General features: G+C 58.6%; 1 protein-coding gene across 1 annotated transcript in view; it reads left to right on the forward strand.

Moving 5' to 3' along the window:
- The window catches only part of DPP6 (dipeptidyl peptidase like 6), a 490,977-nt gene that overhangs the window by 421,998 nt on the left and 42,184 nt on the right, over positions 1-26,795 (forward strand). Inside the window, exons 9-12 of the mRNA XM_054726673.1 lie at positions 6,537-6,691; positions 10,118-10,215; positions 21,955-22,078; positions 23,194-23,232. Coding sequence (XP_054582648.1) covers positions 6,537-6,691; positions 10,118-10,215; positions 21,955-22,078; positions 23,194-23,232 — 416 coding nt within the window. The remainder of the gene's footprint in view (positions 1-6,536; positions 6,692-10,117; positions 10,216-21,954; positions 22,079-23,193; positions 23,233-26,795) is intronic.

Raw genomic sequence — 26,795 nt, forward strand, 5'->3', positions numbered from 1 at the left:
GAGTCCGTCACCCTGAGCACCGCGCAGCTGACCGCGTCATGAGCCTGGTTTCCTCCCAGTCCCCTCCGGAGGCCCCAGGATGGCCCTGGTCACTCATCGGGGTCTGGATTCCAGAGAGGCTGAGGTCCGACCCCCCACCTCAAAAGTAAACGAGAGTCCGGACCCACGGCTTTGCTGTGCCCGCGCCGTCGGCTCTGTGCCGGAGGGCACCGTTCTCCTCCCGGACTCACTGTGAGCTCGCAGCCGCTCCTCGGCGCCCAGCCAGCCAGCGAGTTCCCGCTGCTTTACTGACGGCCCTTACCCACCGAGCGGGGCCGTCAGCAGGTGGGTGAGCGAGCCAGCGGACAGATGAGTGAGAAGCAAGAGAACATCTCTTCCTGGGCACGGAACAGGTAAGCAGGAGGGTCATCGGCATCATCACACGTTCTGGAAGCTTCCTTAAGACCCCACAGTGCAAATGAAGAGGAAGGATGGGGAAGCCCAAAGAGAGAGGCTCACCACGGAATAGGAGCCTCACGCGCTGCCTCAGCCTCCCCCCCCCACCCCCCCCCCCGCCCCGCCGCCGGGCAGCGTTCTCTGCTCAATGAGACGAGTCCATTAAAGCAGGGACGCCTAAAACCGGGCAGGCGGGCTGGGGCGGAGCCGTCTGAAGGCTGGCTGCCCAGGTGTCCCAGGGCGGATGCTGCTGTCGGCTGAGACCGGAGCCAAGTCGGCAGAGCACGTCCAGGTGCCTCTCCATGTGGCCCAGGCTTCCCCACAGGAGGGGGGGTCTCAAGGGGGCGCGTCCCCAACAAGAAAGAGCCAGGGGGAAGCCACCCACATTTATGACCTTAGAAGTGACAGGGCGTCCCCTCCACCGTGCTCTGGTGGCTCAGGCCGCGTTGGAGACGGCCCCATGGACGGCAGAGGGACAGGGACCTCGCCTGCTGGTGCTGAGGACTGTGGCCTCAGTGTCAGTGCCTGGGAGAGCGTGAGACCAGAAACACACCAGGGCCGATTGGGGAAAATGCTGGCTATCCCCCTGCAAGGTGTCGAGCTCTGCCCGGTCTTTCATACTAAAGTGTAAATGACTCCCCAGAAGAAGGGGTCATGGTACCGGAAATGGTGTCAGGCGGTCTTATGGGCTCAGCCTTGGCAGACGTGTCTGATGTTTGTCTCCCTGGGCAGCCGAGTACCTTAGGGTCTTCCCAACTTAGTCCGCCCGGGCAGTTGATTCACGCACCAAGCGAGGCATTGCAGCCACAGGCCGACTCTCACCAGGGCCTGGGGAGAAAGAGCGAGGTGTCTCCGGCCGACCCAGGAGACCTGGGGGTAGACGCAGAAGTCCCCCCGGGGGACCTCCCGCTCTGAGCCATGGCCGCCCTCACAGCAATGATGACTTCTGCTTTAGGAGGCAGCGGACGGCTGCGCATCCCTGGGCTGCTCCCGGCACCGTGCTCTGACAGGCCGCCCGGATGCGGGGCGTGTGGGGCCTGCCCGACGCTGCACCGCCGACGACAGGGGAGGGACTCAATGTAGAATAGCAGGCGAGACAGCAACAAGAATTCTGCGTCTTGTCAGCCCAGCGTCGTGCCGTCCTTGACCTGTGGCCATTCAGGGACCAGAGATGCAGCCGCTGTGGCTCTGCCGCTCTGTGCCCTGAGCCGGACCCAGCAGAGCAGTGTGACCATGTGGCGGGTTGGCCTGCGAGGATCCGGTCTGTGGCTCCCCTCTCGCCTGTCTCGCCCAGAGAAATGAGGTGCGCCTCACGGGGGCCCCGCTCCCGACGCCCTCCACGGCCTCCTGTTTCCCTTCCAGTCGTGTCTGTGCGTCCCTAACCGGCTGGGGTTTCTCTGCAGCCAGACTTCGGTCCTGTGCGTGGCCTATGTTCCAGGAACCCCTGGGTGTGGCCCTCAGAGAGACATCAAGCATCTTCGACCCCAGCCTCCTGGGGCCTCCTGACTGTCCTTAACCAGACAAACCCCAAAGCCACCCACAAGGCTTTGGCAGAAGAGGGGCGTGCCCTCCCCTGACCTCAACCAATCCTGACGGCTCTGCGTGGAGGGGGGCCGGAGCACGGCTACCGAAAGCACGAAAGCACCGTCCCCACGGCTTCCCTGGGATTCTCACTGCGTTGCCAGGCAATGCGGGGAGTGCAGGTCCCTCCTCTCGGCCGGGCTGGCCTGTCCCACGGGGTTTTATGCCGTTGGACAAGCCCTGACATTGCGTGGCAGGAGTGAATGACCCCGCTGAGGACCTGGCTTCTTCAGGACCCGGGACAGGAATGAGGAAACTGCATCACAGTTCCAGGGACAGGCGGCCACGAAGTGAATGTCCCAGCTGTGTCTTCTCGTGTGACTGACACGGGCCCTGGACGGGATGAGTAGGTGGCGGGAGACGTGTCGCCCCGTTTCCCCACCGGGGTCTTGCTCAGAGAGTCAGGTTGCTCGCACAGCTCACTTAGCGGTTCGCGCACGGAGCCCTCTGCCTCGCTAAGCGGGAGGTCCCGGCGCACACGCTTGCAGAATACGCACGTGTGTAATTAGCGCCAAAATGTCGAGATGTCGTCTGCCTGGTAGCTCCCTTTAGGTCTGAGGGCAAGTCTGGACACGCGACAGACACACAGGTGGTGGGAATGAGAAGCGAGCGAGCCCTCCCCCGCCTGCTCTCCGACCAAGGGCCCGGCCTGTCTGACAAGGAGGGCGCCGGCACAGATGCGTCAGCCCTGCGGGGCTGCCCGCCTGGGCTGGCCAAGAGGCAGCAGGTAGTGAGCGTGAGAACCACAGCCAGGCTCCACACTGGCTTCAGGGACTCCGCTCCCTCCCCCCTCTGCCCTTGAATCATGCCCTTGACCTGCTCGCTCCCGTGCTTTCTGGCGCCTGACGCCTGACGGCCTCCTCCCCGCAGCCCTGCAGCACAGAAGTGACTGAGCAGAACCACCATCCGCATGGCAGGCGGTGCCTGTGGTTCCCGCACACCCTCTGCTGGAGCCTCTCGCCCACCCCCCGTCCACCTCGCCCACCCCCCGTCCACCTCGCCCACCCCCCGTCCACCTCGCCCACTACCCGTCCACCTCGCCCACCCCCCGTCCACCTCGCCCACCACCCGTCCATCTCGCCCACCCCCCGTCCACCTCGCCCACCCCCCATCCCCCTCGCCCACCACCCGTCCACCTCGCCCACCACCCGTCCATCTCGCCCACCCCCCATCCCCCTCGCCCACCACCCGTCCATCTCGCCCACCCCCCGTCCACCTCGCCCACCCCCCGTCCCCCTCGCCCACCCCCCGTCCCCCTCGCCCACCCCCCATCCCCCTCGCCCACCACCCGTCCACGGACCAGCGTCACTTCCATCCCCTCCTCCCAGACATGCATGGAGGTCGCAGCCGCCCGAGGCGCTGGGAATTACAGGCCCAGAGGACTCAGCTGGCTCCTTTCTTCTCTTTTTCTTCTTCTTTTACCTCAACAGACCCTCAGGCTTTATGGGAAGCGACTCAGAGGAGTCTCGAGGTTACTTGTTGGAGGTGGCCCCTCGGGGACAGATGGGGCTCCATCAGGGACTCCGGGAGGAAGGGAAGTGGCTGGGAATCCATTTTCACTGAGCAGTGTGCCCACACCTGGGGGTTCGGGTGGGAAGTCGGCACACCGAGGTTCCCGCGGTGGACGGGACTCTACTGAGCAGTGACAGAGTCACCTGTGCCGGCTGCAAGCCCATGCCGCGTTGGGTCGGCCCCCGCAGGCTGCCGGCAGGCCCGGAGGCCGGAGGCCTCGCACAGCGCAGGGGGGAAGTATTCGGGATGGTGACGGAATGAGGGGTCTACCTCCTGGCTTTGCGGCTGCCGGTCCCACAGCACATCAGGGACCCCACTGAGAAGTCTCTCCAACAGTGGCCGTGACGGAGGACAAACCGCCCCCTCGGTCAGCGTCCCCAGGCCCAGGAGTCTGCCTCTGGCCCGGGAGAAAGGACAGCAGCAGGGCCTCCCCAACATGGCCCAGAGCCTCAGCCACCCGAGCCCACCTGGTCCCTGTGAGGTCACGGCCCGCCGAGCTGCCAGGCCTCCGCCCGCTTCCTGCCCCCAGCCCCCTTCCCCTGCGGCTTGTTCCAGGTTGCGTGGCCGTGGTCCCTGCACCCACTTTGCTTTCTCAGCATGAGTTCAGGTCCCTCGGTGCCATTCCGTCACTACGGGCGCACGGAGCTGGTTCACCACAATAAACGCCAATGTCAACCCTGGCATTGCCGCCAGAAAGGTCCGGGCCCCAGCCTGCTTGCAGTGTGTGGGCTCTTGACTTCACGCAGGACAGATCTGACAACACGAGTCCAGGAGGGTTATGTTTACTAAAGCTGGGACAGTGAGGCAAGGACGAGCTCGGGTAGAAGCAGCAGCAGGAGAGAGTCAGAGAGCAGGGGGCCCGGAGGCAGGTGCGGGCTGAGCCTGGGACAAACCGCCACTGCCCGCTGCTCCCCTGGCTGCCAGTCTCGTGGGGTCCCCGAGCTTTGGGAGAAAAGCATCAGAGTGACAAGGTGTGGGTGTGCTCAGGGAGAGGCGCCAGGGCCCTTGTCTGAGGCTCTTTATCTTCCTGTGGCCGGTGGAACCTACGGAACCTCCAGGGGAGGCCTCGGCAGGGTATTCACTAGCTTCCAGCTGTGGCCTCCGGTATGGTGATTCATCACGATGTGCACATCGAGAGGCCGTCATTCAAGGGGGACTGGGCGTAGGTGGGTCTGCCCCCGAACAGCCTGGAGTGTGTAACCCACTCGCTCCCAAGAGTCCTTGCTTGGGGAAGACAGAAACTGGGATTCACTAGCCGGCTAAAACCTGCTCAAACGGTTTGACCTTGTTTAATTACTTCCCTCAGTTCCTTTATTCACTTGTGAGGAATTCCCCTGCCTTCTTACTATTCTGCCACAGAATGGGACTCCCGTTACGTGCTTGTGGAATTCTATTGACCAGCATCTCTAAAATGAGCCTGGGGGGAGCTAGCGTACACAGTGCACACACCGTGTACAAGAAAGGGTCCTGAGACCAGGAGCTGGTTGGCACCAGAGGAGCCCCTGGCCCCAGGGCTCTGACCTGCTGCTTGGGGCGTGTCTTCTCTCAGCTTAAAAAACACAGCAGAACTGTTTTTCCTAGAATCGATAGCAGTCCTACAAAGCTCATCCGTGGTTAGCAGTCTCGTAGCCAAGATGCTGGGGAAAGGTGGGATAATGGCGTTTCTGGTGGAAATCTCACACTCACAGTGTCCGTTTCAGTTCTGGTGGAAATGGACCATTTTGTTTTCTGCCGCACAGATGAAGTTGTGGCCTTCCTTCAAAGGCGAGGGGCACACTAGCACGGCTGTGCACGGGGAGTCTGTGTGTATGCATGAATAAGGGTATACGCAGTATAAACACGGTATTCACACAACATGCACAGAGTATACATACAGGATACACATGATATACACAGGATGCACATAATATATACAGTGTATTCATACACATAGGACACACACACTATACACACAGGATATACACAGTATGTACGCAGTATACACAGAGTTACAAACACACAGGATACACACATTGTATACATGATATTCATAGGATACACACAATATTACAGCATATACATACACACAGTATACACACAGGACACACACACTATGACATAGGATATATACAGAATGCACGGAATATACATACAGTATACACATGGTATACACACAGGATATACACAGTATGCACACAGTATACACAAAGTATACATACAGTTTTCACACAGTATACACATGGTATGCACACAATATACACAGGATATGCACAGTATGCATACAGTATACACACAGGATACACATGATATATGCACAGGATATACACAGTGTATATAGAGTATACATTCAGTATATACACAGGATATACCGGTACACAATATACACAGAGTATACATACAGGATACATACAGTATACACACAGGATGCACACGGTATACACTCAGGATATGCACAGTACACACAGAGTATGCACACTGGATACACATGGTATCCACACAGTGAACACATGATGTCCACATAGAATACATACAGTGTACACATGACATCCACACAGTGTGCACGCGGTGGGCATGAGCCCCTAGGCGTCCCTGGGAACCGGGCTGGGTGTCCAGGGCTCAGCCTCCAGCACAGCCGGCTCTTTCACAGGGGTCGGCCTGGCTGTGCCTGCGTCAGCGTGAACGGATTTCCTCAGGTTCTGTTCAGATCTACCCACCTCAGCACAATAGTAATCCAGTTCAAAAAGCGCTTGTTGGGCTCAGGGGGCTCACATCTGCGTCCCGTGTCCAGGGGTCAGTTTCGGCTCAGCCGGGCCCTGACTGGCCAGGTTGGTGGTGTGAGCTTGGCATCGTCACTGGGCACTTCTGAGCCCTGTGGGTGGGGGGCAAGTGCAGGACCCAGGGGACCTCTCGGAGGCCGTAGAAGCGCAGTGCCGGGGCCTCACACCTCCTGGCAGCTCATGGCATGGCCGTGCCTGCTCACCGTGGACCTGCTCCGCGTGCTGACCGTTCGCATCTCTGTTTTCCCTCAGAGGAGATTTTGAAGACCCACATCGCCCACTGGTGGTCTCCGGACGGTACGAGGCTCGCCTACGCCACCATCAATGACTCCCGCGTGCCCGTCATGGAGCTCCCAGCCTACACGGGTGCCGTGTACCCCACCGGGAAGCTCTACCACTACCCCAAGGTAGGTGAGACGCCACGGAAAACTGCCCGCCCCTCAACCCCCCAGCCAGCCACCCCCACGGTGGGCTGGGCCCTTCAGCCCCATGAGGAGCACACAGTCAACAGAGGCAGGATGAATTACTTCCCTACATGGCGTTCTCCCCCGTCGGTTGAGTTCAATTTGTTGGCAAATTTACTTTATTTTAAACAATTGAACTGCCGTTAACCTTGTGTCTAAGCTTCATTCCAGGTGACAAACCCTCACACTGCCCCTGCAGACACCCCCTCATTCCCTTTTTAGGATCTGTTTCTGGGCGGTGGGCAGGTCCGCAATGGGCTGTGGTCTTGGTCGTGTTCTGACCGGTAGTGTGTCTACCTGCTTCCCAGACCAAGTTGCCGGCCGCAGGAGCCAGCAGGAGCCAGCAGGAGACGAGGGCGCGGTGGGTGGGACGGGGCCGCATCCCACCTCTCTCTGTTAGCAAATGAGAGCAGTGCAGTGCCAGTAAGGGGGGTGGGCACCGGGGAGGGGAGCTGACGCCCAAACCTCTCCTGCCTGCTCAGTCGGAGGGAGTGGATGCAGCTCCCGTGGACACACACGGGCAGCTGTCCTGCTACCCACGCGCTGCACTAGAGTTCCCTTTCACCCACCTGGCGACAGCGCTCACTTCCCGCCTGGGCCAGCTAGTACTGAGCCCCAGCTGCCCACGCCATCAGAGGGCCCGAGAGTGCAGCCACATGCCTGTACACAAGACACCCTGGACGTGCCAGCGGGCGTTTGCAGCAGGAGGGATGATAGGTAGTGTGCAGGTGAGGCCGGCCAGGTGCAGTGTCTCAGTCAGCTCGTGCGGCTGTAACAAACACGACATTAACAGACATGTGTTCCTCACGGGCTGCCAGCTGGAGTCGAAGGAGGTGCCAATGCAGTCGGGGTCTCCTGAGAACCCTCTTCCAGTTTCCAGCCGGCCACTCCCTCCCGCGTCCTCACGCGGCAGAGAGAGCACTCTGGTGTCTTCCTCTCCTTCTAAGGACACAAACCCCAACATGGGGCCCCACCCTCATGACCTCATCTAACCCCAGTTACCTCCCAAAGGCCCCACCTGCAGACCCCATCCCATGGGGATCGGGGCCTCACATTTTCATTCGGGAAGAACACAGCAGCTGGTAGGACAGACCCATTCTGGTGGCTCTTCCAAAACGTGCCTGTTGTTTAGCAAGGGCCCAGCTAGAGAGGCGTGGGTCCCAAGGCCAGAGCTTTGTCTCTGCCATGTTCCTGTCCTAAGGGCACCTGGCTGTCAGCGTGTGACCGGGATATGCCTTCTGACAGAATTCCTTCACTCCGGCTCCAGCTTGTCATTCACCAAACCCGTGGAAGGGCCTGGGTGACAGCTGGATACAGTTAAGTGTGCTGGATGATGCCGACCCTCTCAACCCATCTACATGTGCACACACACGCACACACACACACACACACACGCACACACACGCACGCACACACGCACACACACACACGCACACGCACACACACACTACAGCCCGGCTGTCTGACCTTCATCTGACCACCCACAGCTGGAGAGGTTTCCCAGGTGAAGCCCTAATCTAGGAGTGAGGACTTGGCCTTACAGTGAAGACCTTGACCTACAGTGAGGGCCTTGGCCTTACAGTGAGAACCTTGGTCTTACAGTGAGGACCTTGACCTACAGTGAGGGCCTTGGCCTTACAGTGAGGAGCTTGGCCTTACAGTGAGGAACTTGACCTTACAGTGAGGGCCTTAGTATTACAGTGAGGACCTTGACCTTACAGTGAGGGCCTTGGCCTTACAGTGAGAACCTTGGTCTTACAGTGAGGACCTTGACCTACAGTGAGGAACTTGGCCTTACAGTGAGGAGCTTGGCCTTACAGTGAGGAACTTGACCTTACAGTGAGGGCCTTAGTATTACAGTGAGGACCTTGACCTTACAGTGAGGGTCTTGACCTACAGTGAGGACCTTGACCTACAGTGAGGAACTTGGCCTTACAGTGAGGACCTTGGTATTACAGTGAGGGCCTTGACCTTACAGTGAGGACCTTGACCTTACAGTGAGGAACTTGACCTTACAGTGAGGGCCTTGGCCTTACAGTGAGGACCTTGACCTTACAGTGAGGAACTTGACCTTACAGTGAGGACCTTGACCTTACAGTGAGGACCTTGACCTACAGTGAGGGCCTTGGCCTTACAGTGAGGACCTTGGTATTACAGTGAGGGCCTTGGCCTTACAGTGAGGACCTTGACCTTACAGTGAGGAACTTGGCCTTACAGTGAGGACCTTGGTCTTACAGTGAGGGCCTTGGTCTTACAGTGAGGACCTTGGTATTACAGTGAGGGCCTTGGCCTTACAGTGAGGACCTTGACCTTACAGTGAGGAACTTGGCCTTACAGTGAGGACCTTGGTCTTACAGTGAGGAGCTTGGCCTTACAGTGAGGACCTTGGCCTTACAGTGAGGAACTTGGCCTTACAGTGAGGACCTAGGCCTTATAGTGAGGACCTTGGTCTTACAGTGAGGACCTTGACCTTACAGTGAGGACCTTGACCTTACAGTGAGGACCTTGACCTTACAGTGAGGACCTTGGCCTTACAGTGAGGACCTTGACCTTACAGTGAGGACCTTGGCCTTACAGTGAGGACCTTGACCTACAGTGAGGGCCTTGGCCTTACAGTGAGGACCTTGGCCTTACAGTGAGGGCCTTGACCTTACAGTGAGCTCTGGGACAGGTGCTCAGAAGTCAGATTGATAAAACCCCAGATCATTGAGGGTTTGATATTTTATATTTTAACAGAAAGTCACCGTATTCTGGCTACTGAACTCAGCCGCTCTTTGCCCCATAGTGCTTCTCCCAAATCAGAGCCATGAACTGGTCAACCCACCTGACTCCGCCCTGTCCTGGGGCGGATTTCCTCCTCCACCTGAGCTTCTCCCTCTGCAGGGAGCAGAGGAAGCGAGGGCATCAGCCCCACCCACAGTCCTGCTGACCACTTAGTCCCCTTCCCCTTCCTGCTGGTGCCACTGGTCCCAGGACAGAGGGAGTGGGGTTCCGAGGGAGGAGGTTCAAAGGACTTCGTTTTCCCCACCGCCTGGCCACGCCGTCATCACCATCATCTCCACTTCCAGAATTCTCTCTCCTTCTCCTCGTCTATTTGTTTCCCACTCCCAGTGGTTAAGCCCATGGAGTGGTGCTCACCTGGTGATGACGGGGCTGGGGCTGGGGCAGGGGGGGGCGTGGCTGGGCTCAGTGAGGAGAGGGCAGGCTTCGGCCAAGAGAAGTGTCGGCTCACGCAGGAGCAGCCTGCCCTCAGCAAGCTTTGCTCCTCAGCTCTGAGCTGCAGGCCCGGAGCCTGTGCCCGGAGACCACACAGGCTCGGCTCCGGCCAGGCCGCAGTGGCGCCTCACGTCCTGTCGTCTCGTCCTCCAGGCCGGGTGTGAGAACCCCAGCATTTCCCTGCACGTCATCGGCTTGAACGGGCCCACCCACGACCTGGAGATGACGCCGCCCGACGACCCGCGGATGAGGTTTGTCCCCCAGTTACGTTAGAAAGTAGAATGACGAGGTGAATGGCTGTTGAGGGTGCCTGGCCTCTCCAGGCCCCGGGGTGTTTTACTGCTAACGGAAACACCCAGGAGAAAGGTAACTACCTTGTTTTCCATGTTTTAGCTGGGTGTCCTGGCGAAGGGACCGCAGTCCTGCAGTCCCACATCTCTCTCCCTAGTCCAGGTACCTGTGGGATTGACCACAGGTGTCCAGCAGGGGGCGCACTGACTCCATCTTTCCAAAAACAGCCCATGGAATCGCACTTTTTGTCCTTGGCGCCCCATTTTTGGAGCGTTATTCCGGAGCAGCCCTGTACCCGCTGTTTCATGAGCCAACTCCCCCAGAGGGCGAGGGAACAGACGATCCTGTTATTATTAACATCTAGCGCAGGTGGATAGCAACTGAGTAGCATCTATCAAAGCGAAGTGGCCTGAATATCAGTTTCATTGTGTCCCAAAGTTCAAGGAGCCTGGAGGCGTGGAAACTTCCGGAGCCCCCTTACGTGTCATTAAACTCCACTGAGAATATGGGTGGGGACTGGGGGAAGGGCGGGCGTTCGGGCGGCACCAGGTCCCTCACGCAGGGAGCCCTGCAAGTCTATGAATGGCCCCGGGAAGCCAAGAGCGAGTCCTCCTCCGACTCGGCAAATGCCAGCCCAGATGTCACCGAGCTCTGCCCCTGCGGAGTCCCCACGTTGGGGGCAGCTCCTGGCAGGGCCGGAGCCAGGCCAGCCACTCTGGCTCCTCGGCGGCCGGCTCAGGGCAGAGGGCTGAGCCGGTGGTTCCTGGTCTGTGAGGGGCAGCGTCTCTGGCGGTGACGCCCACGGTCAGACCCTCTGCCCACGTCCCACGTCCGCCGAGGAGGTCTCTGTAGGACTCCATGGACGGGGTGGGGGAGTCCAATCCTTCCTCCTTTAGAGAATGGGAAGTGTGGTAACGGCCTCAGGCGAAGGGCTCCCTGCGTGGGTTCCGCCCGGGACTGATGCCCCCACTCTCGTCACCCCCTCTCGCCACCGGTGCCCAGGCCTGACTCTTGCAGCCCCTCCCCGGGGAGTGGGCCCTGTGTGTGCACTGGTCACTGGTTGGGAACTCACTGAATTAACAAGCAGCGCCCCCGGAACATGTGAGCCGTCTGCTGCAGTTCATTGAAAACCTCACGCAGTCCGTTTGGGTGCCGCTGCCACAGGTGTGGTCAGCTCCAAGGACGGTGAGCGTTAGCTCCGTCCGAGCCGCGCTTTGGGGCCGCCTTCAGGGCCCCGCTTGCTCTCACTTCCTGAGCTATTGGCAATGCCCTTTCTCGGCAGTACAGGGCTGCCGTACGCAGCGGCCACCCTGCCGTACCCTTCTCTGTCACACCCCCTCAGCACTGTCCCCAGGTGAGCACACACAGATCCGAAGTAGTGCGCCACCTGGCAGTCTGTTTCCTGAGCAGTTATTATCGGCCAACCATGAGACTGAGGATAGACTGGGGACTGCCTGAGCAGTTGCAGGTGGGAGGGGCCGGGAGGAAGCCGGAGGGGGGGCGGGGGAGGAGGGGCCGGAGCCTCAGCTGTGGGGACGCCCTGGGCGCTGTCGTGGTCTGCCATCCTGGCCTCTGCTTGCGGGTCTAAGCGCCTCCCTCAGGGTGACAATCACAGGTGTCTCCGGTCCCTGCCCGGTGCCCCCAGGTCGAGGACCACTGGTTGACAGGGACACTGCCGGGTTCTCATCCTGGTCTGGCCTCGGTCCCGCCTCAGTTTCTTCCCCTACAATGAGGTGAAGTTAGTAAGAGCGTGTCACTCTCTAGGGTGGCTGTGGCAACGGAATGAGGGAATGCGCTCAGCACAGGGCTGGCTCGGGGCTCTGCCCATCTCCGGGCTGTACATCCCACCTGTCGCTGGCGCCCCTCCCCTCAGGGACTCAGCCAGGCCTCGTCCTCAGAACTTCTGGTTCTTACTCTCCCCCCACCACCACCTTGGCCCCTCCAGCTGGTCAGACTGTGATTCTCGGGCAGAGCAATGAGCATGCGGTTCCCAAGGGAAGCAGTGGGGTGTTAGAGCCAGGCCGCAGGGCGTTGGCGAAGCTGGATGTGCGGGGACTGTGGGACACAGAAGTGTGAGGGGAAGTTTGCTGGGTTACGGGTTCAACAGGGCCCTCCGCTGTGAGCTCTGGGGAATGTCTGCCCCGCCAGACACCAGGCCCACGCCATGTCACGCAGAGCCACGCCCAGCACTGGAGGAGCACCCGGGGACCCCATTTGCCTCCTACGGGTTTAGGATCACCTTCCTAACCACCTCTACGTGGCATCCCCAACAGAACACCCCAGAATCACCTCTAAAGTGGCTCAGATCACACGTTCCCTCTGCTAGAGCCCCGCTGGGGTTTCCCTGTCCCTCAGGGTAAAGGCCAGACTTGCCACCGCGGCCTCAGGCCCGGCCGCCTGCTGTGGCTCCCAGGCCTGTCCACCGCCCCTGCAATGACTAGGCGGGGTTGGCCCTTCTGTAGGGACTTTGCCCAGGGCTCCCGCTGCCTGAAAAGCTTCGCCCACAGGACCACAGGGGGAGCCGAAGCCCAGCCCACTCCCTGCCATAGTTTTCTGGGCAAAGTGTCTGCACACTCCATTACAGTGTCCTGCCACCCGCCCCCTGCCCCCCTGCAGGGAGAGGCTGGAGGCAGGGCCCTTGCTGTGACTGCAGCCCCAACAGGACCGGGCAGAGCATGGGCTCAGCAAAACTCTGTGCAGGGAGCAAAGTCACTCACTGTGGTCGTCAGCAGACCTTGTGTCGAGGGGATTCTCAGAGAGTGAGCTTCCGCTGCCCTCCACCTCTCACCTCAGATATGGGTGCCGGAGGGGACGCAGAACTCGGCCTGCACCCACCCCAGGCTCTCAGCTGGGCGCTAACAAGACAAAAATAGGTGGTTTATTAACACATGCAGCCCACGCCACGTGACAAAAAATCTCCATGAAAAGTAAAGCATCTGCAGCAGGACAGGTAATTTGTGGAGCATTGGCAGGCAGAAGGAAGCAGCTTCGGTCTCCAAGGAGCAGACTGTGGGAGGGCCACTCGCAGAGGGAGCTCTGAGGAAGGGTCGTCTGCAGTTTCCGGGTCTTATCTGCGGTTCCCGGGGCTCCTCTGCGGTTCCCGGGTCTAATCTGCGGTTCCCGGGTCTTATCTGCGGTTCCCGGGGCTCCTCTGCGGTTCCCGGGTCTTATCTGCGGTTCCCGGGTCTTATCTACGGTTCCCGGGTCTTATCTGCAGTTCCCGGGTCTCATCTATGGTTCCCGGGGCTCCTCTGTGGTTCCCGGGTCTTATCTGCAGTTCCCGGGTCTCATCTATGGTTCCCGGGTCTCATCTGCGGTTCCCGGGTCTTATCTGCGGTTCCCGGGTCTTATCTGCGGTTCCCGGGTCTTATCTGTGGTTCCCGGGGCTCCTCTGCGGTTCCCGGGTCTTATCTACGGTTCCCGGGTCTTATCTGCAGTTCCCGGGTCTCATCTATGGTTCCCGGGGCTCCTCTGTGGTTCCCGGGGCTCCTCTGTGGTTCCCAGGTCTTATCTGCGGTTCCCGGGTCTTATCTGCCGTTCCCGAGGCTCGTCTGCGGTTCCCGGGGCTCCTCTGTGGTTCCCGGGTCTTATCTATGGTTCCCGGGGCTCCTCTGTGGTTCCCGGGTCTTATCTATGGTTCCCGGGGCTCCTCTGTAGTTCCCGGGTCTTATCTACGGTTCCCGGGTCTTATCTACGGTTCCCGGGTCTTATCTGTGGTTCCCGGGGCTCCTCTGTGGTTCCCGGGTCTTATCTACGGTTCCCGGGTCTTATCTGTGGTTCCCGGGGCTCCTCTGTGGTTCCCGGGGCTCCTCTGCGGTTCCCAGGGCTCCTCTGCGGTTCCCGGGTCTTATCTACGGTTCCCGGGTCTTATCTGCGGTTCCCGGGTCTTATCTGTGGTTCCCGGGGCTCCTCTGTGGTTCCCAGGGCTCCTCTGTGGTTCCCAGGGCTCCTCTACGGTTCCCGGGTCTTATCTGTGGTTCCCGGGGCTCGTCTGTAGTTCCCGGGTCTTATCTACGGTTCCCGGGTCTCCTCTGCGGTTCCCGGGTCTTATCTGTGGTTCCCGGGGCTCCTTTGTGGTTCCCGGGGCTCCTCTGCGGTTCCCGGGTCTTATCTACGGTTCCCGGGTCTTATCTACGGTTCCCAGGGCTCGTCTGTGGTTCCTGGGTCTTATCTACAGTTCCCGGGGCTCCTCTGCGGTTCCCGGGGCTCCTCTGCGGTTCCCGGGGCTCATGTGTGGGCTCCTGGGGCTTGTCTCTGAGCTCAGCTCTGTCCCAGGAAAAGGAGACGTCCTCCCCTGCCTCTGACAGAAAGGGGTGGGCTGCTTTCATGGCCTTCAGCTCAGAATAACCGTCAAGTCCAAAGCCTATTTGGGGGAGACCTATTCTGGTTTCCTTCAGCACTACGGTAGAAAAGCTAAAAACCAGATGCGTACTTTGTGCAGAGGTATAAATACGAAGGAGACCTAACCAGTGTCCTCGAAGACCTAGGCAGGGCAGACGGCAACAAAGAAATAAACAACATTAAAAAAATATCAACCCGCTGGAAACACTGTGTGCGCCACCGCGTCAGGCTTGTCCTGGCTTCTCCACTGCTCATCGCAGCCCAGAAGCCAGGACAGCGCATGGGCAGCGGCCCTAACAGTGGCGCTGGGGCCACAGGTGGAGAGGCCTGTCACCCAGGTCCTGCACCCCAGTCACCCTGATCCTGTGCGCCCCTGTCACCCCAGGTCCTGTGCCCCTGTCACCCCAGTCCTGTGCACCTGTCACCCCAGGTCCTGCACCCCTGTCACTCCAGGTCCTGTGCCCCTGTCACCCCAGTCCTGTGCACCCCTGTCACCCCAGGTCCTGTGCGCCCCTGTCACCCCAGGTCCTGTTCCCCTGTCACTCCAGGTCCTGTGCGCCCCTGTCACCCCAGGTCCTGTGCGCCCCTGTCACCCCAGGTCCTGTGCGCCCCTGTCACCCCAGGTCCTGTGCGCCCCTGTCACCCCAGGTCCTGTGCGCCCCTGCCACCCCAGGTCCTGTTGGCTGGAGCTCCCGCAGTGCTGTATGCCCAGAGAGCAGACATCTGTCCCCGAGTCCCCTGTGCCTTCCCTGGAGTCACCAAAATGTTTCCCCAGAACTCCACACATTTCCTTTTTTTGTTAATTTTCATTTATGTTTAGCGTTATATTTCCTTTTTACTAAAGTAATGCATATTAATGCTTCAAACAGGCAAACAACCGTCCCTTCCTTCCGCCTGTCAGCATCCCAACCCCAGCATGGAGACCACCTTAACTCTTTATACCATGTCCTCTGGGAGTCACAGCATGGCGCCGAGATTATGCTCCTTTTGCTGCTTTCTACTAATTAATTTATTCACTTTTATTGTCCTTTTTATTGATTTTAGAGAGAGAGAAAAAAATGCATCAATTTGTTTTTCCACTTATTAATGCATTCATTGGTTGATTCTTGTATGTGCTCTGATCGGGGACCGAACCCGCAACCTTGGTGTAACAGGATGATGCTCTAGTCCAGTGGCCGGCAAACTCGTTAGTCAACAGAGCCAAATATCAACAATACAATGATTGAAATTTCTTTTGGGAGCCAAATTTTTTAAACTTAAACTTCTTCTAACGCCACTTCTTCAAAACAGACTCGCCCAGGCCATGGTATTTTGTGGAAGAGCCACACTCAAGGGGCCAAAGAGCTGCATGTGGCTCGCGAGCCGCCGTTTGCCGACCACGGCTCTAAGCAAAAGTGAGCTACCCAGCCAAGGCCTTTATTTTATTTTTAAATGATAGACAAGAAGTTTCCTCTACGCCCCTCTATCTTCTCCTTAAATGTGCATTCATTTTCTCTGCGGGTTACCTTTATAAACTTAAACTAGAGGCCCAATGTACAAAATTCGTACAAGAATAGGCCTTCCTTCCCCCAGCTGCCGGCACCAGCTTCCCTCTGGCACTCGGGACCCGGGCTTCGCTCCAGCCGCCGGCAGGCACCTGGGAGCTGGGCTTCCCTCCGACCCCGGCTTTATCCGGAAGGATGTCCGGAATCACGTCCAGAATGATGTCCGGTCTAATTAGCATATTATGCTTTCATTATTATAGATAATATTGCCTCAAGTTCCCTTCACATTGCATTATGATAAACAGGAAGTCACACCTCCCAGTTTATAAGATACTAGAGGCCCAGTGCATGATTGAATCATGCACGTGTAGGGTCCCCTACACGCTTTTGCTTTCGATCACAGTGGAGCTGGGTGCCTGTCCGCTGGTGCACCAGGCCTTTCAGAAGCCTCCGGCTCGATGGAGGCTTCTGAAAGGCCTGGTGCCTGAGCAGACAGGCACCCAGCTCCCCCGCTTTTGATGGTCTGCGGCGGGACGTGAGCTCGCTGCCCCAGAGGCCCCTTCTGTTCCGCAGCACAGCCATGGCGCAGACACTGAGCTCGCGCCGCCACTGGCGACGCAAGCTCAGCGTCCTGCCGGCCCAATCGGCTACCCCGGCCACCCTGAGTCCCGCCCCCTGCGCCTCCCTCTGGCCCAATCGTGGGCGTAGCGGAGTGATGGTAATTTACATATTACCATTTTATTAGGTAGGATAGTCCCACCCTTTCCTATAGGTCCCTTCCCTGTTCCTGAAACTTCTGTTGCCTATTTTTTTATATCATTGAGATTTATGACATTTGCATTCTGTCTTGTAACCATAATTAAATCTTCATTAGTTATCTGTAGGCTGATTCTAAAACATTAAAATAAATAAACACCATTGACTTCATTATAAGTAATTATCTTGCATGATAGAGCTGAGTACTATTCTGTGACTGTGTCTCTGTTATGTTCTGCTTTTGGTTTTTCACAGAGTTTTATACTGCCTTTATTCTTTACTTGGACTATTTAGTTTTATCAGACTTTCATTTTTATTTTCCAAACTCTATCAGGTGCTCGGTTGCAATGCCTTTCCCCCAGATCCATCTCTCCGAGGGTCCCCCACCACCCTGCTCTAGTCTGGACTGGTCATTCGCGATCACATCTGACCGTGGCCATCCTGGGACTTCCCTGGCTGCACGCCCTCCTGGGAGCCAGTTACCCCCAGTAACTCTTCCTGAGTTACCCCCGCTTCTGTCCGGAGGACATCCTCGAGGTGTTTTCCTAAGAAAGGATGGTTGGAAGCAAACTTTTGGAATTCTTGAATATCAAAGAACTGCCTTTTTCTCACATTTGTTGAAAATTTTAGCAGTATGAAGATCTGTAGTTTGAAAACCATTGTCCCTCAAATTTGGGGGTAGGGCGCCATTGCTTCTGGAACTCAGTGTTGCTGTGTTGCTGATGGCCAGCCTCATGTTCCTCTGATACCTGTTCCTCTGGGGATCACCTACTTTCTTGTTCCAAAGCTCTTTAGATTTTGAAATAACATACCCAAATGGGTTTTCATTTATCATCTGCCTCATTCAGAGCCTCTCAGCTGGAATTCCTGTTCAGCACATTTCTCTGCTGCATGATACTGTACCTAGACCTCTAGTCCCCAGAATTTTCTTGGGGACCCACTGTGCAGGGATTTTGGGGTGCTGTTTTTTCAACCAGCCTCGCCGCTTACTGCTCTTCTGTCTGCAGAGGAGGAGTAAGGGAACATACCTGCCTTATTCCTTTATTATCATCACAGTTAGGTTTCCACAGAGAGGAGCCATTAACAAACATGATAAACCCACCAACTTACATGGGAAACCTCCCATTTCTCCTTAATGACCTTCTTATTTAAAAAGTAATCTCCACTTTATAGAAATAATCATCACTTGCCATCCCACGAACTGTTAAGCATTTGGATAAATTCTCTTTTGAGATTTTTTTTTCTAGAAATGCGTACTTGTTCTTTATTTGCTTGTCTGTTTTGTTTTGTTGTTGTTTTGTTTTGTTTTGTTTTGTTTTTATCATTAAGCCATATTCCCAGCACCATTGGTTGTATAAATCTTTCTTTCCCCACTGGTTTGGTCTGACACTTTTATAAAATACTAGAGGCCCGGTGCACGGATTCGTGCACATTGAAAAAAAGTTAATTAGAAGGTGGCCGGCGGGGCAGGACTGGGCGAGATGGGCCTGACACACCCTGGAGCCAACCTCCCACGGTCCCTCTCTGGCCAGCCACACCTGGGGTGGCGCCAGAGCTTGAAGGGCATCTGCAGAGTGAGCAGGGTCCCTCAGGCAGGTGGAGTCCCTTGGCCTGGCTGCGGGGATCGGGCCAAAACTGGCAGTCGGACATCCCCTGAGGGGTCCCAGAGTGCGAGAGGGCACTCTGCAAAGTTGCTGTTGCTTGGCAGCTCATGCATTGAGCGTCTGCCCCCTGGTGGTCAGTGCACGTCATAGTTACCAGCCAGTCGCTTAGGCTTTTATATATATACTAGAGGCCCGGTGCACAAAATTCGTGCACGGGGGGGGGGGGTAAAAGAGGGTTGTCCCTCAGCCCAGCCTGCACCCTCTCCAATCTGGGATCCTTCTCACAATCCAGGACTGCTGGCCCCCAACTGCTCACCTGCCTGCCTTCCTGATTGCCCCTAACCACTTCTGCCTGCCAGCCTGATCACCCCTAGCCTGATTGATGCCTAACTGCTCCCCTGCCAGCCTGATTGCCCCTAACTGCCCTCTCCTGCAGGCCTGGTCCCCCCCAACTGCCCTTCCCTGCACGCCCGGTTGCCCCCAACTTCCCTCCTCTGCCGGCCTGGTCACCCTTAACTGCCCTCCCCTTCAGGCTTGATCGCCCCCAACTGCCCTCCCTTGAAGGCCTGGTCCCTCCCAACTGCCCTTCCCTGCTGGGCATCTTGTGTACACATGGGGGCAGCCATCTTGTGTGTTGGAATGATGGTCAATTTGCATATTACTCATTTATTAGATAGGATATATATTATATTAACTGTTCTGTTCCTATGGAAACCATTGTGATTTAAGGCTGTTCACTGGCTTGTAGACCTACTGATTCTTACAGCAGTAAAAAGTCTAGGGCCAAACTATAGCATTAGCAGCTTCTTGTATACACCCCCCTCGTGAGGGTTAGAATATTTTAAAGACTATCTTGGCCACTTTTGTTCATCTCTTCTTATGTATAAACTTCCAAATTATTTTATTAGCTTATCCCCTCGTGGAAAAGAGGCTCCTTGCTCTTCCTATTAGAATTAAGAGGCTTTCTTTCAGTACTTGCCATGGGACAAGCTGTGCAAAGTGCTGAAGATACAAAAGTGAGTAAGGCGGGTGCGGTTCCTGCCACCAGCACTTACTGTGATCATTCAGTTCTCCCCCATATGGTCATGATTTTGAAAGCTTGACCACATCTAGGAACATAGAAAGTTTGCATACTTTCTCTTAAACGCTGTCTTTCTGTTTCATCAGTTGTGTTTTTGTCTTTAATCTTCCTTGAAAAAATTACTCAATGTTTACAATTCTATAAAATATTCACCCAATATTTCTTTTATTTTATATTATTTTATCACCTAATAAGGACTGTATATTTGCATTCAAGGTTTGTGATCAGATTGGCGGCAGTTTCGGAGCAGATGGGGACGAATGGATTTAGAAATTACCTTCTCACAGGCTGCGCTTGTCACTGGAGCCTTCACCTGTGACTGCCTCAGAGGCGGCTCGTCACGGCGATGCGCTCTGTGCTGGTTGTTAAAGGCACGCCAGGGTGTTAGATGCCGACAGGCCCAGAACCGGGAGAGACTGGAGCCGCCAGACTTCTGTCCTTTGTCAGACGTGTTAGCGGTGCCCACGGGTGCGGGGCCTGGGGGAGCATGCCTGCTGTCTGCCTCACTCCCCGGGGTGCGTCCCACTCAGCGTGTCTTGCTTGCCTTTGTGACGTCCCTCCCTGTCGCCCACTCTGGCCGCTCCGGAAGAGCATCCTGGGGCCTTCCCCGGAGCCTGGCAGGGCTGCCCGATGCCCCTCGCCTCTCCGAATCCATTTCCCTGGCCTTTCCTTCGCTTCTTAAAGCCCCCTCGCTCGCCCCGGAGGTCAGGCGCTCGCTCTCCTCGCCTGCTTTCCACGTGGTTTCCTCCCCCGCATGTGTGCACGACCTCGTGTGCTCCCCAAGGACAGAGCCGCAGACGGGGCGGCAAGGCCTCGCTCCTCTCCCGGCTTCTCCGAGGGCCGCTGAGCAGAGCCTGGGCGCGGAGTCGGGCTCCGCTGCGCTGAATGGGGTTCCCTCCGGCCGCCTGTAGAATGGCTTCTGTTTGAGTTCTAGGTTGATGGGTGTCTGTGCCGCCGCTGAGGTAGGGGAGCCTTGGTCGGTGCTGGCTGGTGCCCCAGGAGGGCAGGGCAGTGAGTGGGCAGGAGAAGCACAGGCCCCGCCCCGCCGGCTCGCCGAGCGGCCCAGCCAGGGCCCAGCGCTGGCGTTCATCGTTCATGGCCGCGGCTCCATTTCAGCCGGAGACTCTCAGCGCCTGTTTGGGGCTGCTGTGCCTTTTCCCCTTGACCTCACCCGGGTGGACTCTGTGTTCTGATGGAGCGGGCGCAGTGCTCGCTGATCCACGCGCCACAAACCTCCACGTGAACATCGGCGTCCCCCGGGCCGTGGCCTGACGAGCGGAGTGAGCGCGCGTCCGTCCCCTCGGCTCCCCCACCTCCTGCCGCTTCATCGTCTGCCCAGCGGGGACTCCGACCATTTGTGACATAATTCACATAAAAAGTCTTCCCTTTGGAGCAGGCTGGGCCTTGAGGTGATTTTAAGGCCTGGGCGCATCCACGTGTTTATGGGGAAATACCGAGGAGCGGCTCAAAGCCCCCATTGCCCACGCGGCTCCGGGCCGCAGCGGGGACAGACCGCACGGGCCTGGGCCCGCTGGGCAGACGCGCAAAAAACGGTGCTTCAGAGACTCCGGAACCCGAAGGGCTGAAAACCGTAAGCGCTGCTCCCCTTGCCTGACCCACCGCCACATTCTCTGTGGATCGAGGACACGGCCCCGAGCAGGTGCGGGCCTGCCCTCCGGCGACCGGTTTCCCGCGGGCTCCCGGCTCAGGTGAAGTGGTTCAAACCCTGACAGCAAATGGGTAGATTGAGGTCGGCACAGCAATCGCCTCTCCTGGTGAGCCGGGGCGCAGGGCAAGGCCGGGCTAGTCAGGCCTTTCTGCGAAATTGTGCGAGGGCGCCTTTCCAGCTGGGAGCTGTGGAGCGCCGTCCTGCAGTCTCCAGTGGCAAAGGGTCTGTAGGACCACGAGGCCGTCCTGAGCGGCTGCCTCACTAGGGGTTGCAGGGGCGAGCGATGGGAGGAGTGTTAGCTGCCCTCTAGAACGTTCTTCGAATTCACCTGAGAATATTCTCCTGTGCATTTATTTTCTTCTTCCTCTTAAATGTACTTTTCCGCCTAAAACAAACTCCCACTGTTGGAGGGTTCTGCGTATCTGAATTAATCACCAGCAGCCCGGTCCCTCCTGCTGACGTTAGCACAGAACTCCGTGGTGTTTTCGGGCATGTGACCTCTAGGCTGTCACGCCAAGTTCACGGGCACCCGAGCCAGTTTCCCGGATTAGCCTGAGGACGTGTCTGGGTATCTTGTCACTACAGGAGAGGGAATGGTGCACAGAGCTTCCTCAGTGCGGGCGGGGCCTTCCCACGGGAGTTGGGGACCCCCCTCCCCCCCGACGTGCTTCAGCCGTGGGCCCCGACGTCCAGGGCCCAGCCGAGCCGTCTCTGGTCCCGTGGCTCCTGCCAAGCCGCTCACCTGTGTGCCTGCGTGTTTCCAGGGAATACTACATCACCATGGTGAAGTGGGCCACCAACACCAAGGTCGCCGTGAACTGGCTGAGCCGGGCGCAGAACGTGTCCATCCTCACCCTCTGCGACGCCACCACGGGCGTCTGCACCAAGGTACGCGTGGGCAGGGAGCACCGCGCCTCCGCAGGCCACCCGGGGGCCCTTTGGGCTTGGTCGCTGCAGGCAAACCGCTCAGCTGCTTGCTGGTCAAGGTGGCAGCCTGCATCCAAGTCTCTGCATCGGTGCCACCTGGTGGGTGGCTGCAGTACTGCCGCACCCCGCTTGCTCCTTCAGTGCCTCCCACTGCGTGCACTCTTTCTTTGGCCTTGAATTCTCATTTCCCAACTGCAGAAGGAAACGGCTTGCAAAGCCACTCTGTTGGGACTCGGGAGCCGCTTCAGCAGCTCTCGCTGCACTGCCTAAGTGAGGCGTGGCGGTCTGTGCTGAGACCGAGGCCGCCCCCCGACCCCGCCAGGCTGGGGTTACCTGGGTTTGCACATCACTGAGAGCAGATCCAGGTTAATCTGATGGGCTCGCTAGAGGGGAAGGAAGGATGGACACCCGGCTAGGAAGCTGGGAATTGTTCCTAATTCTTATCTGCCCCCTGGGAGTGTCCACACCGAAACTCCATGGCCACCAACAGCCCTGGGCGCCTGGAGGCCGGGCCAGCACCAGGGCCGCTCACGGTTTGGGGATGTGTTTGACCTGCGGTTAGGATTACCCCACGCATTCTGTAGCCTACTTTCCATTTACTCTTCAAACCCTCTTAATGTTTCCGTACAAGGGCTGTCCTCAGAGTTGATATGCCCACATATGCACGTCCGGGTGCACTCACAAATTCCTGAAACAAGCAGCACCTGCGTTCACCTTTACCTGGGCACGTGCCAGGACAGGGGTGACCATCTAATGGGGACGTGCCTGGTTAGGGGTGAGCATCCAGTGGTAAAAGTGCCCCATCTTCCAGAGGACTCCTACCTGCATGGAGTTGTCCTTGGAGCTGGGAGAGTGGCATTTCTTATTTGGGGACACTTGGTTTGGGCTCTGAGACACTATGAGACGGCCTCATCCGAGCGTGGCCTGGTCCCGAGCGGTGGCCTCGTCTCGCGCGGCCCCAGCGCGGTCTGTGCCGATGCAGCCACGGCACAGGGGAAGCAAACGGCTTCGCTCTGCGGGTCATGGGCGTTGCAGCGGCCCCGAGGCCTCTCTCTGATGCTCTCATTTCCTTTCAGAAACACGAGGACGAAAGTGAGGCCTGGCTCCACAGACAGGTAACTGTTCCACGAGTGGGTCCCACACCGGGGCGTCTGCCTCTCACCGTGACCCCAGGGGAGCCCCACGCAGACGCTCGGCGTGCGTGGCCTGGGGAGCGCGGCTGCCTGCCCGCCTGCTCCCTCCGTGGCCCTCGCGCTCCTGGAAGGCGGGCTCCGAGGAGGATGCTTGAGAGTCGCTGCTCTTGACAACCTACCGTGTTTGGTGAGACGGAAGGTCTCAGGGACAGGATGCCCTTTGGGTGAATTAAAAATGGTGGATCCATAAAGTTTCCCAGAAGAAAATGAAACACGGGCAATAGTTCTGTTTTCTCCACGTGGTTCCGTGGTCTCATTTGCAGCGGATGCCGCTGGGGTTCAGCATGAGCCTCCCGGGGACAGACGTCAACCCCACTCCCGGCTTCCCCGTCCCTGACCCAGATAAGAAGTGCCCTCTGACAGGCTCTGGGAATTGGAGATCACCGAGGTCAGGGAGGCCCACAGTTACTCACTCCATAACCACAAATATCCTATGTAATAAAAGGCTAATATGCAAATCGACCGAACGGCGGGATGACCAGTCGCTGTGATGCGCACTGACCACCAGGGGGCACACAGTCAATGCAGGAGCTGCCCCCTGGTGGTCAGTGTGCTCCCACAGGGGGGATGCCGCTCAGCCAGAAGCCGGGCTCACGGCTGGCGAGCGAAGCAGCGGTGGTGGGAGCCTCTCCTGTCTCCGCAGCAGCGCTAAGGATGTTCCACTTAAGGCTTAGGCCACTCCCCTTGGATGTCGTCAGTAGGACATCCCCCAAGGGCTTCCTGACTGCAAGAGGGCACAGGCTGGGCTGAGGGACACGCCCCCCCCACAGTGCACAAATTTTGTGCACTGGGCCTCTAGTATATATATATTACACAAAAAAGAGAACCCGAAACATTAGTATATTCTGCTTTTTTCTCCTTCCACACCTGGCGTTAGGAAGGACAGGGGGACGCTGTGGGGTTACTTCCCTCTTACTCTGCCTAACGGGAGGAAGACTGGGAATTCTGGGGGAAGCTCACGCCAGATCCGAGTCTGAAATGTGGCGCGGGAGCGCAGGTCCTTTGTCGTGTGTGGGAACGGGGGTGGGGGTGGGGGGGCCTGGGCAGTGCACCTGCCCACGTGGCTCCTCGAACATTCCAGCAGCACCCACTGCGCGCCCTCCTTTGTCTGTGGGCCGGCCATCGACCCCAGCTTCCTGTCCGTTGTCTCAGGTGGTGGCCTCAGACACGGACACTGTTGCTTTTAAACGTGTCCATGTCTGCTCCCTGCCCATCTTCTCCAAAAGTGAATGGCCACGGTGGTTTTCCTGTGAACAAGTTTGAGCGCCAAGTCCAAGTCTGGAACAAATGCAGCACGAGAGAGCAGGGAGCCTGATATCGCCAGGGTGTTGGCTGGGCTGGGGCTGGGGCTGGGGCTGGGCTGGGGCTGGGGCTGGGCTGAGGCTGGGCTGGGGCTGGGCTGGGGCTGGTCTGAGGCTGGGGCTGGGCTGAGGCTGGGCTGAGGCTGGGCTGGGGCTGGGGCTGGGCTGGGGCTGGGCTGGGGCTGGGCTGAGGCTGGGGCTGGGGCTGGGCTGGGGCTGGGCTGGGGCTGGGCTGGGCTGGGGCTGGGCTGAGGCTGGGGCTGGGCTGGGGCTGGGCTGGGGCTGGGCTGAGGCTGGGCTGGGGCTGGGCTGGGGCTGGGCTGAGGCTGGGCTGGGGCTGGGCTGGGGCTGGCTGGGGCTGGGGCTGGGGCTGGGCTGGGGCTGGGCTGAGGCTGGGCTGGGGCTGGGCTGGGGCTGGGCTGGGGCTGGGCTGGGGCTGGGCTGAGGCTGGGCTGGGGCTGCCTGGGGCTGGGCCTGGGCTGGGGCTGGGCTGGGGCTGGGATAATCCCTCAACTGCCGCCTGGACCCACCATGTAAGCACAGAGACCCAAGGTAACGTCATGGCATTTCCCCTCCATCAGCTAAACGCCATGAGACTACAGAAAGGCCAGGAAACTCCGCTGTCTGTCCGGTTATGTGTCCAGCTACTATTTATGTGTCGGCGGGCACGTGCGGGCGCTGTGGGTTTCAGGGACCGTCAGCTCCTCCCGCTGAGCGCGGCCGGCCGGCGCAGAGCCTCCCACGTGCGGCCGCCGCCCTGGCTCAGCTGCTGGGGGACTTTGGGTGGCTTCCCGCTTCGGGCTCCGTGAGCATCGTGCTGAGCGGGAGAACGCAGCTGGCACAGGACCGCCGTGGTCCACGCCCAGAGATGGCCAGAACAAGGGAATCTGCAGAAACAGAAGACGGTCACACGATGGTCTGGAGAGGCTGCGAAGGGCCGGGCCGCCCACTGCGTGGAGGCTTTGATTTGGGCGACGGGAGACTTTGGGACTAGAACGGATGGCGGCAGCACGAGCTGTGAGGGCGCTAAAGGCCTCTGCCTGGTTCACCTTTTCTGCCTCCTGCACGCCCCCTACTGGGGATCAAGCCCACAACCTGGGCATGTGCCCTGACCCACCGGAACCGAACCAGCGGCCTCCTGGTACACGGGACGACGATGCCCAGCCAGCTGAGCCACACCGGCCGGCTGCTCAGTTCCCTTTCTTCACAATGTTTTATTTTGTGCTGTGAATTTCATCTCAACTTTTTAAAAGATGAGCCAGCTGGAGCCTCAGCTCCCAGGACGTCCCAGCAGAGGGAGATGAGAGCACCCAGTGCCCTCAGAGGTGGGGCCGGGGTCACCATGAATATGTCGGAGAGCCTAGGTGTTCGGCTGCGGGCGGGCCGCGCGGGGAGCACGGCGTGACCCCGTGGCAGCGTCGAGACCGGCCCCCGTGGCTGCAGAGTCTGTCTGAACAGGCCGAGGCGAGGCCGGACGTACCCAGCACCTGCGCTTTGCTGCTTCCGGCAGGCGGGGCTGTGGCGAGCCGGTCCGAGGTCCGGCCCGCTCCCCGTCCCAGCACCCCCACGGGCAAAACACCCCCACGTGCTCCTGGCAGGTCACCTTCGGCCCGGAGGCCAGGGAGCTGCCCCCTCCGCTCACCCCTTCCTCAGCTCCGCAGGGGCCCCAGGGACTCAGCCTATAATGCAGACTCGGCCTGTGCTTCTCGCCCGAGTGGGAGACAGCCGAGCACCCAACAGGCAGCCTGGACGTGATCGGAGAAGCCAGAGCTTCCCACACAAATCACACCAGCACTCGGAAAGGAGCGTGAGTATAACCCGCGCTTTTACGATGTGAACGTTAAAGCACGTGCTGAGCAAACCGCGCATCTTCATCCAGCCGGGCAGGGCGGCGGCCGTCCGAGCCGGAGACGCAGGGGCCTGGGAGGCGGCGTTCCCTCCGAGCGAGCCGGCGCCTCACGCAGCTCCGGGTCGGTGAGCAGATCAGTGCCAGCCACTCGTCCTGACCTCCCTTCCGGAGGCAGCTCTACAATGATGCGCATCCTTCCGATGCCCGCGGTCCTAGAAGGCAAGTGAGGAACGGATTGCGGCTGGACCTGCCGTCTGCGGCCAGTGAGGCTGCGGAGCACCAGCCATCACAAAGGCGTCCAGATGCTCACAGCCCCGCCCCCCGCTGGCCCAGGC

This window comes from Eptesicus fuscus, chromosome 14 (genome assembly GCF_027574615.1).
Source record: "Eptesicus fuscus isolate TK198812 chromosome 14, DD_ASM_mEF_20220401, whole genome shotgun sequence".
NCBI lineage: Eukaryota > Metazoa > Chordata > Mammalia > Chiroptera > Vespertilionidae > Eptesicus > Eptesicus fuscus.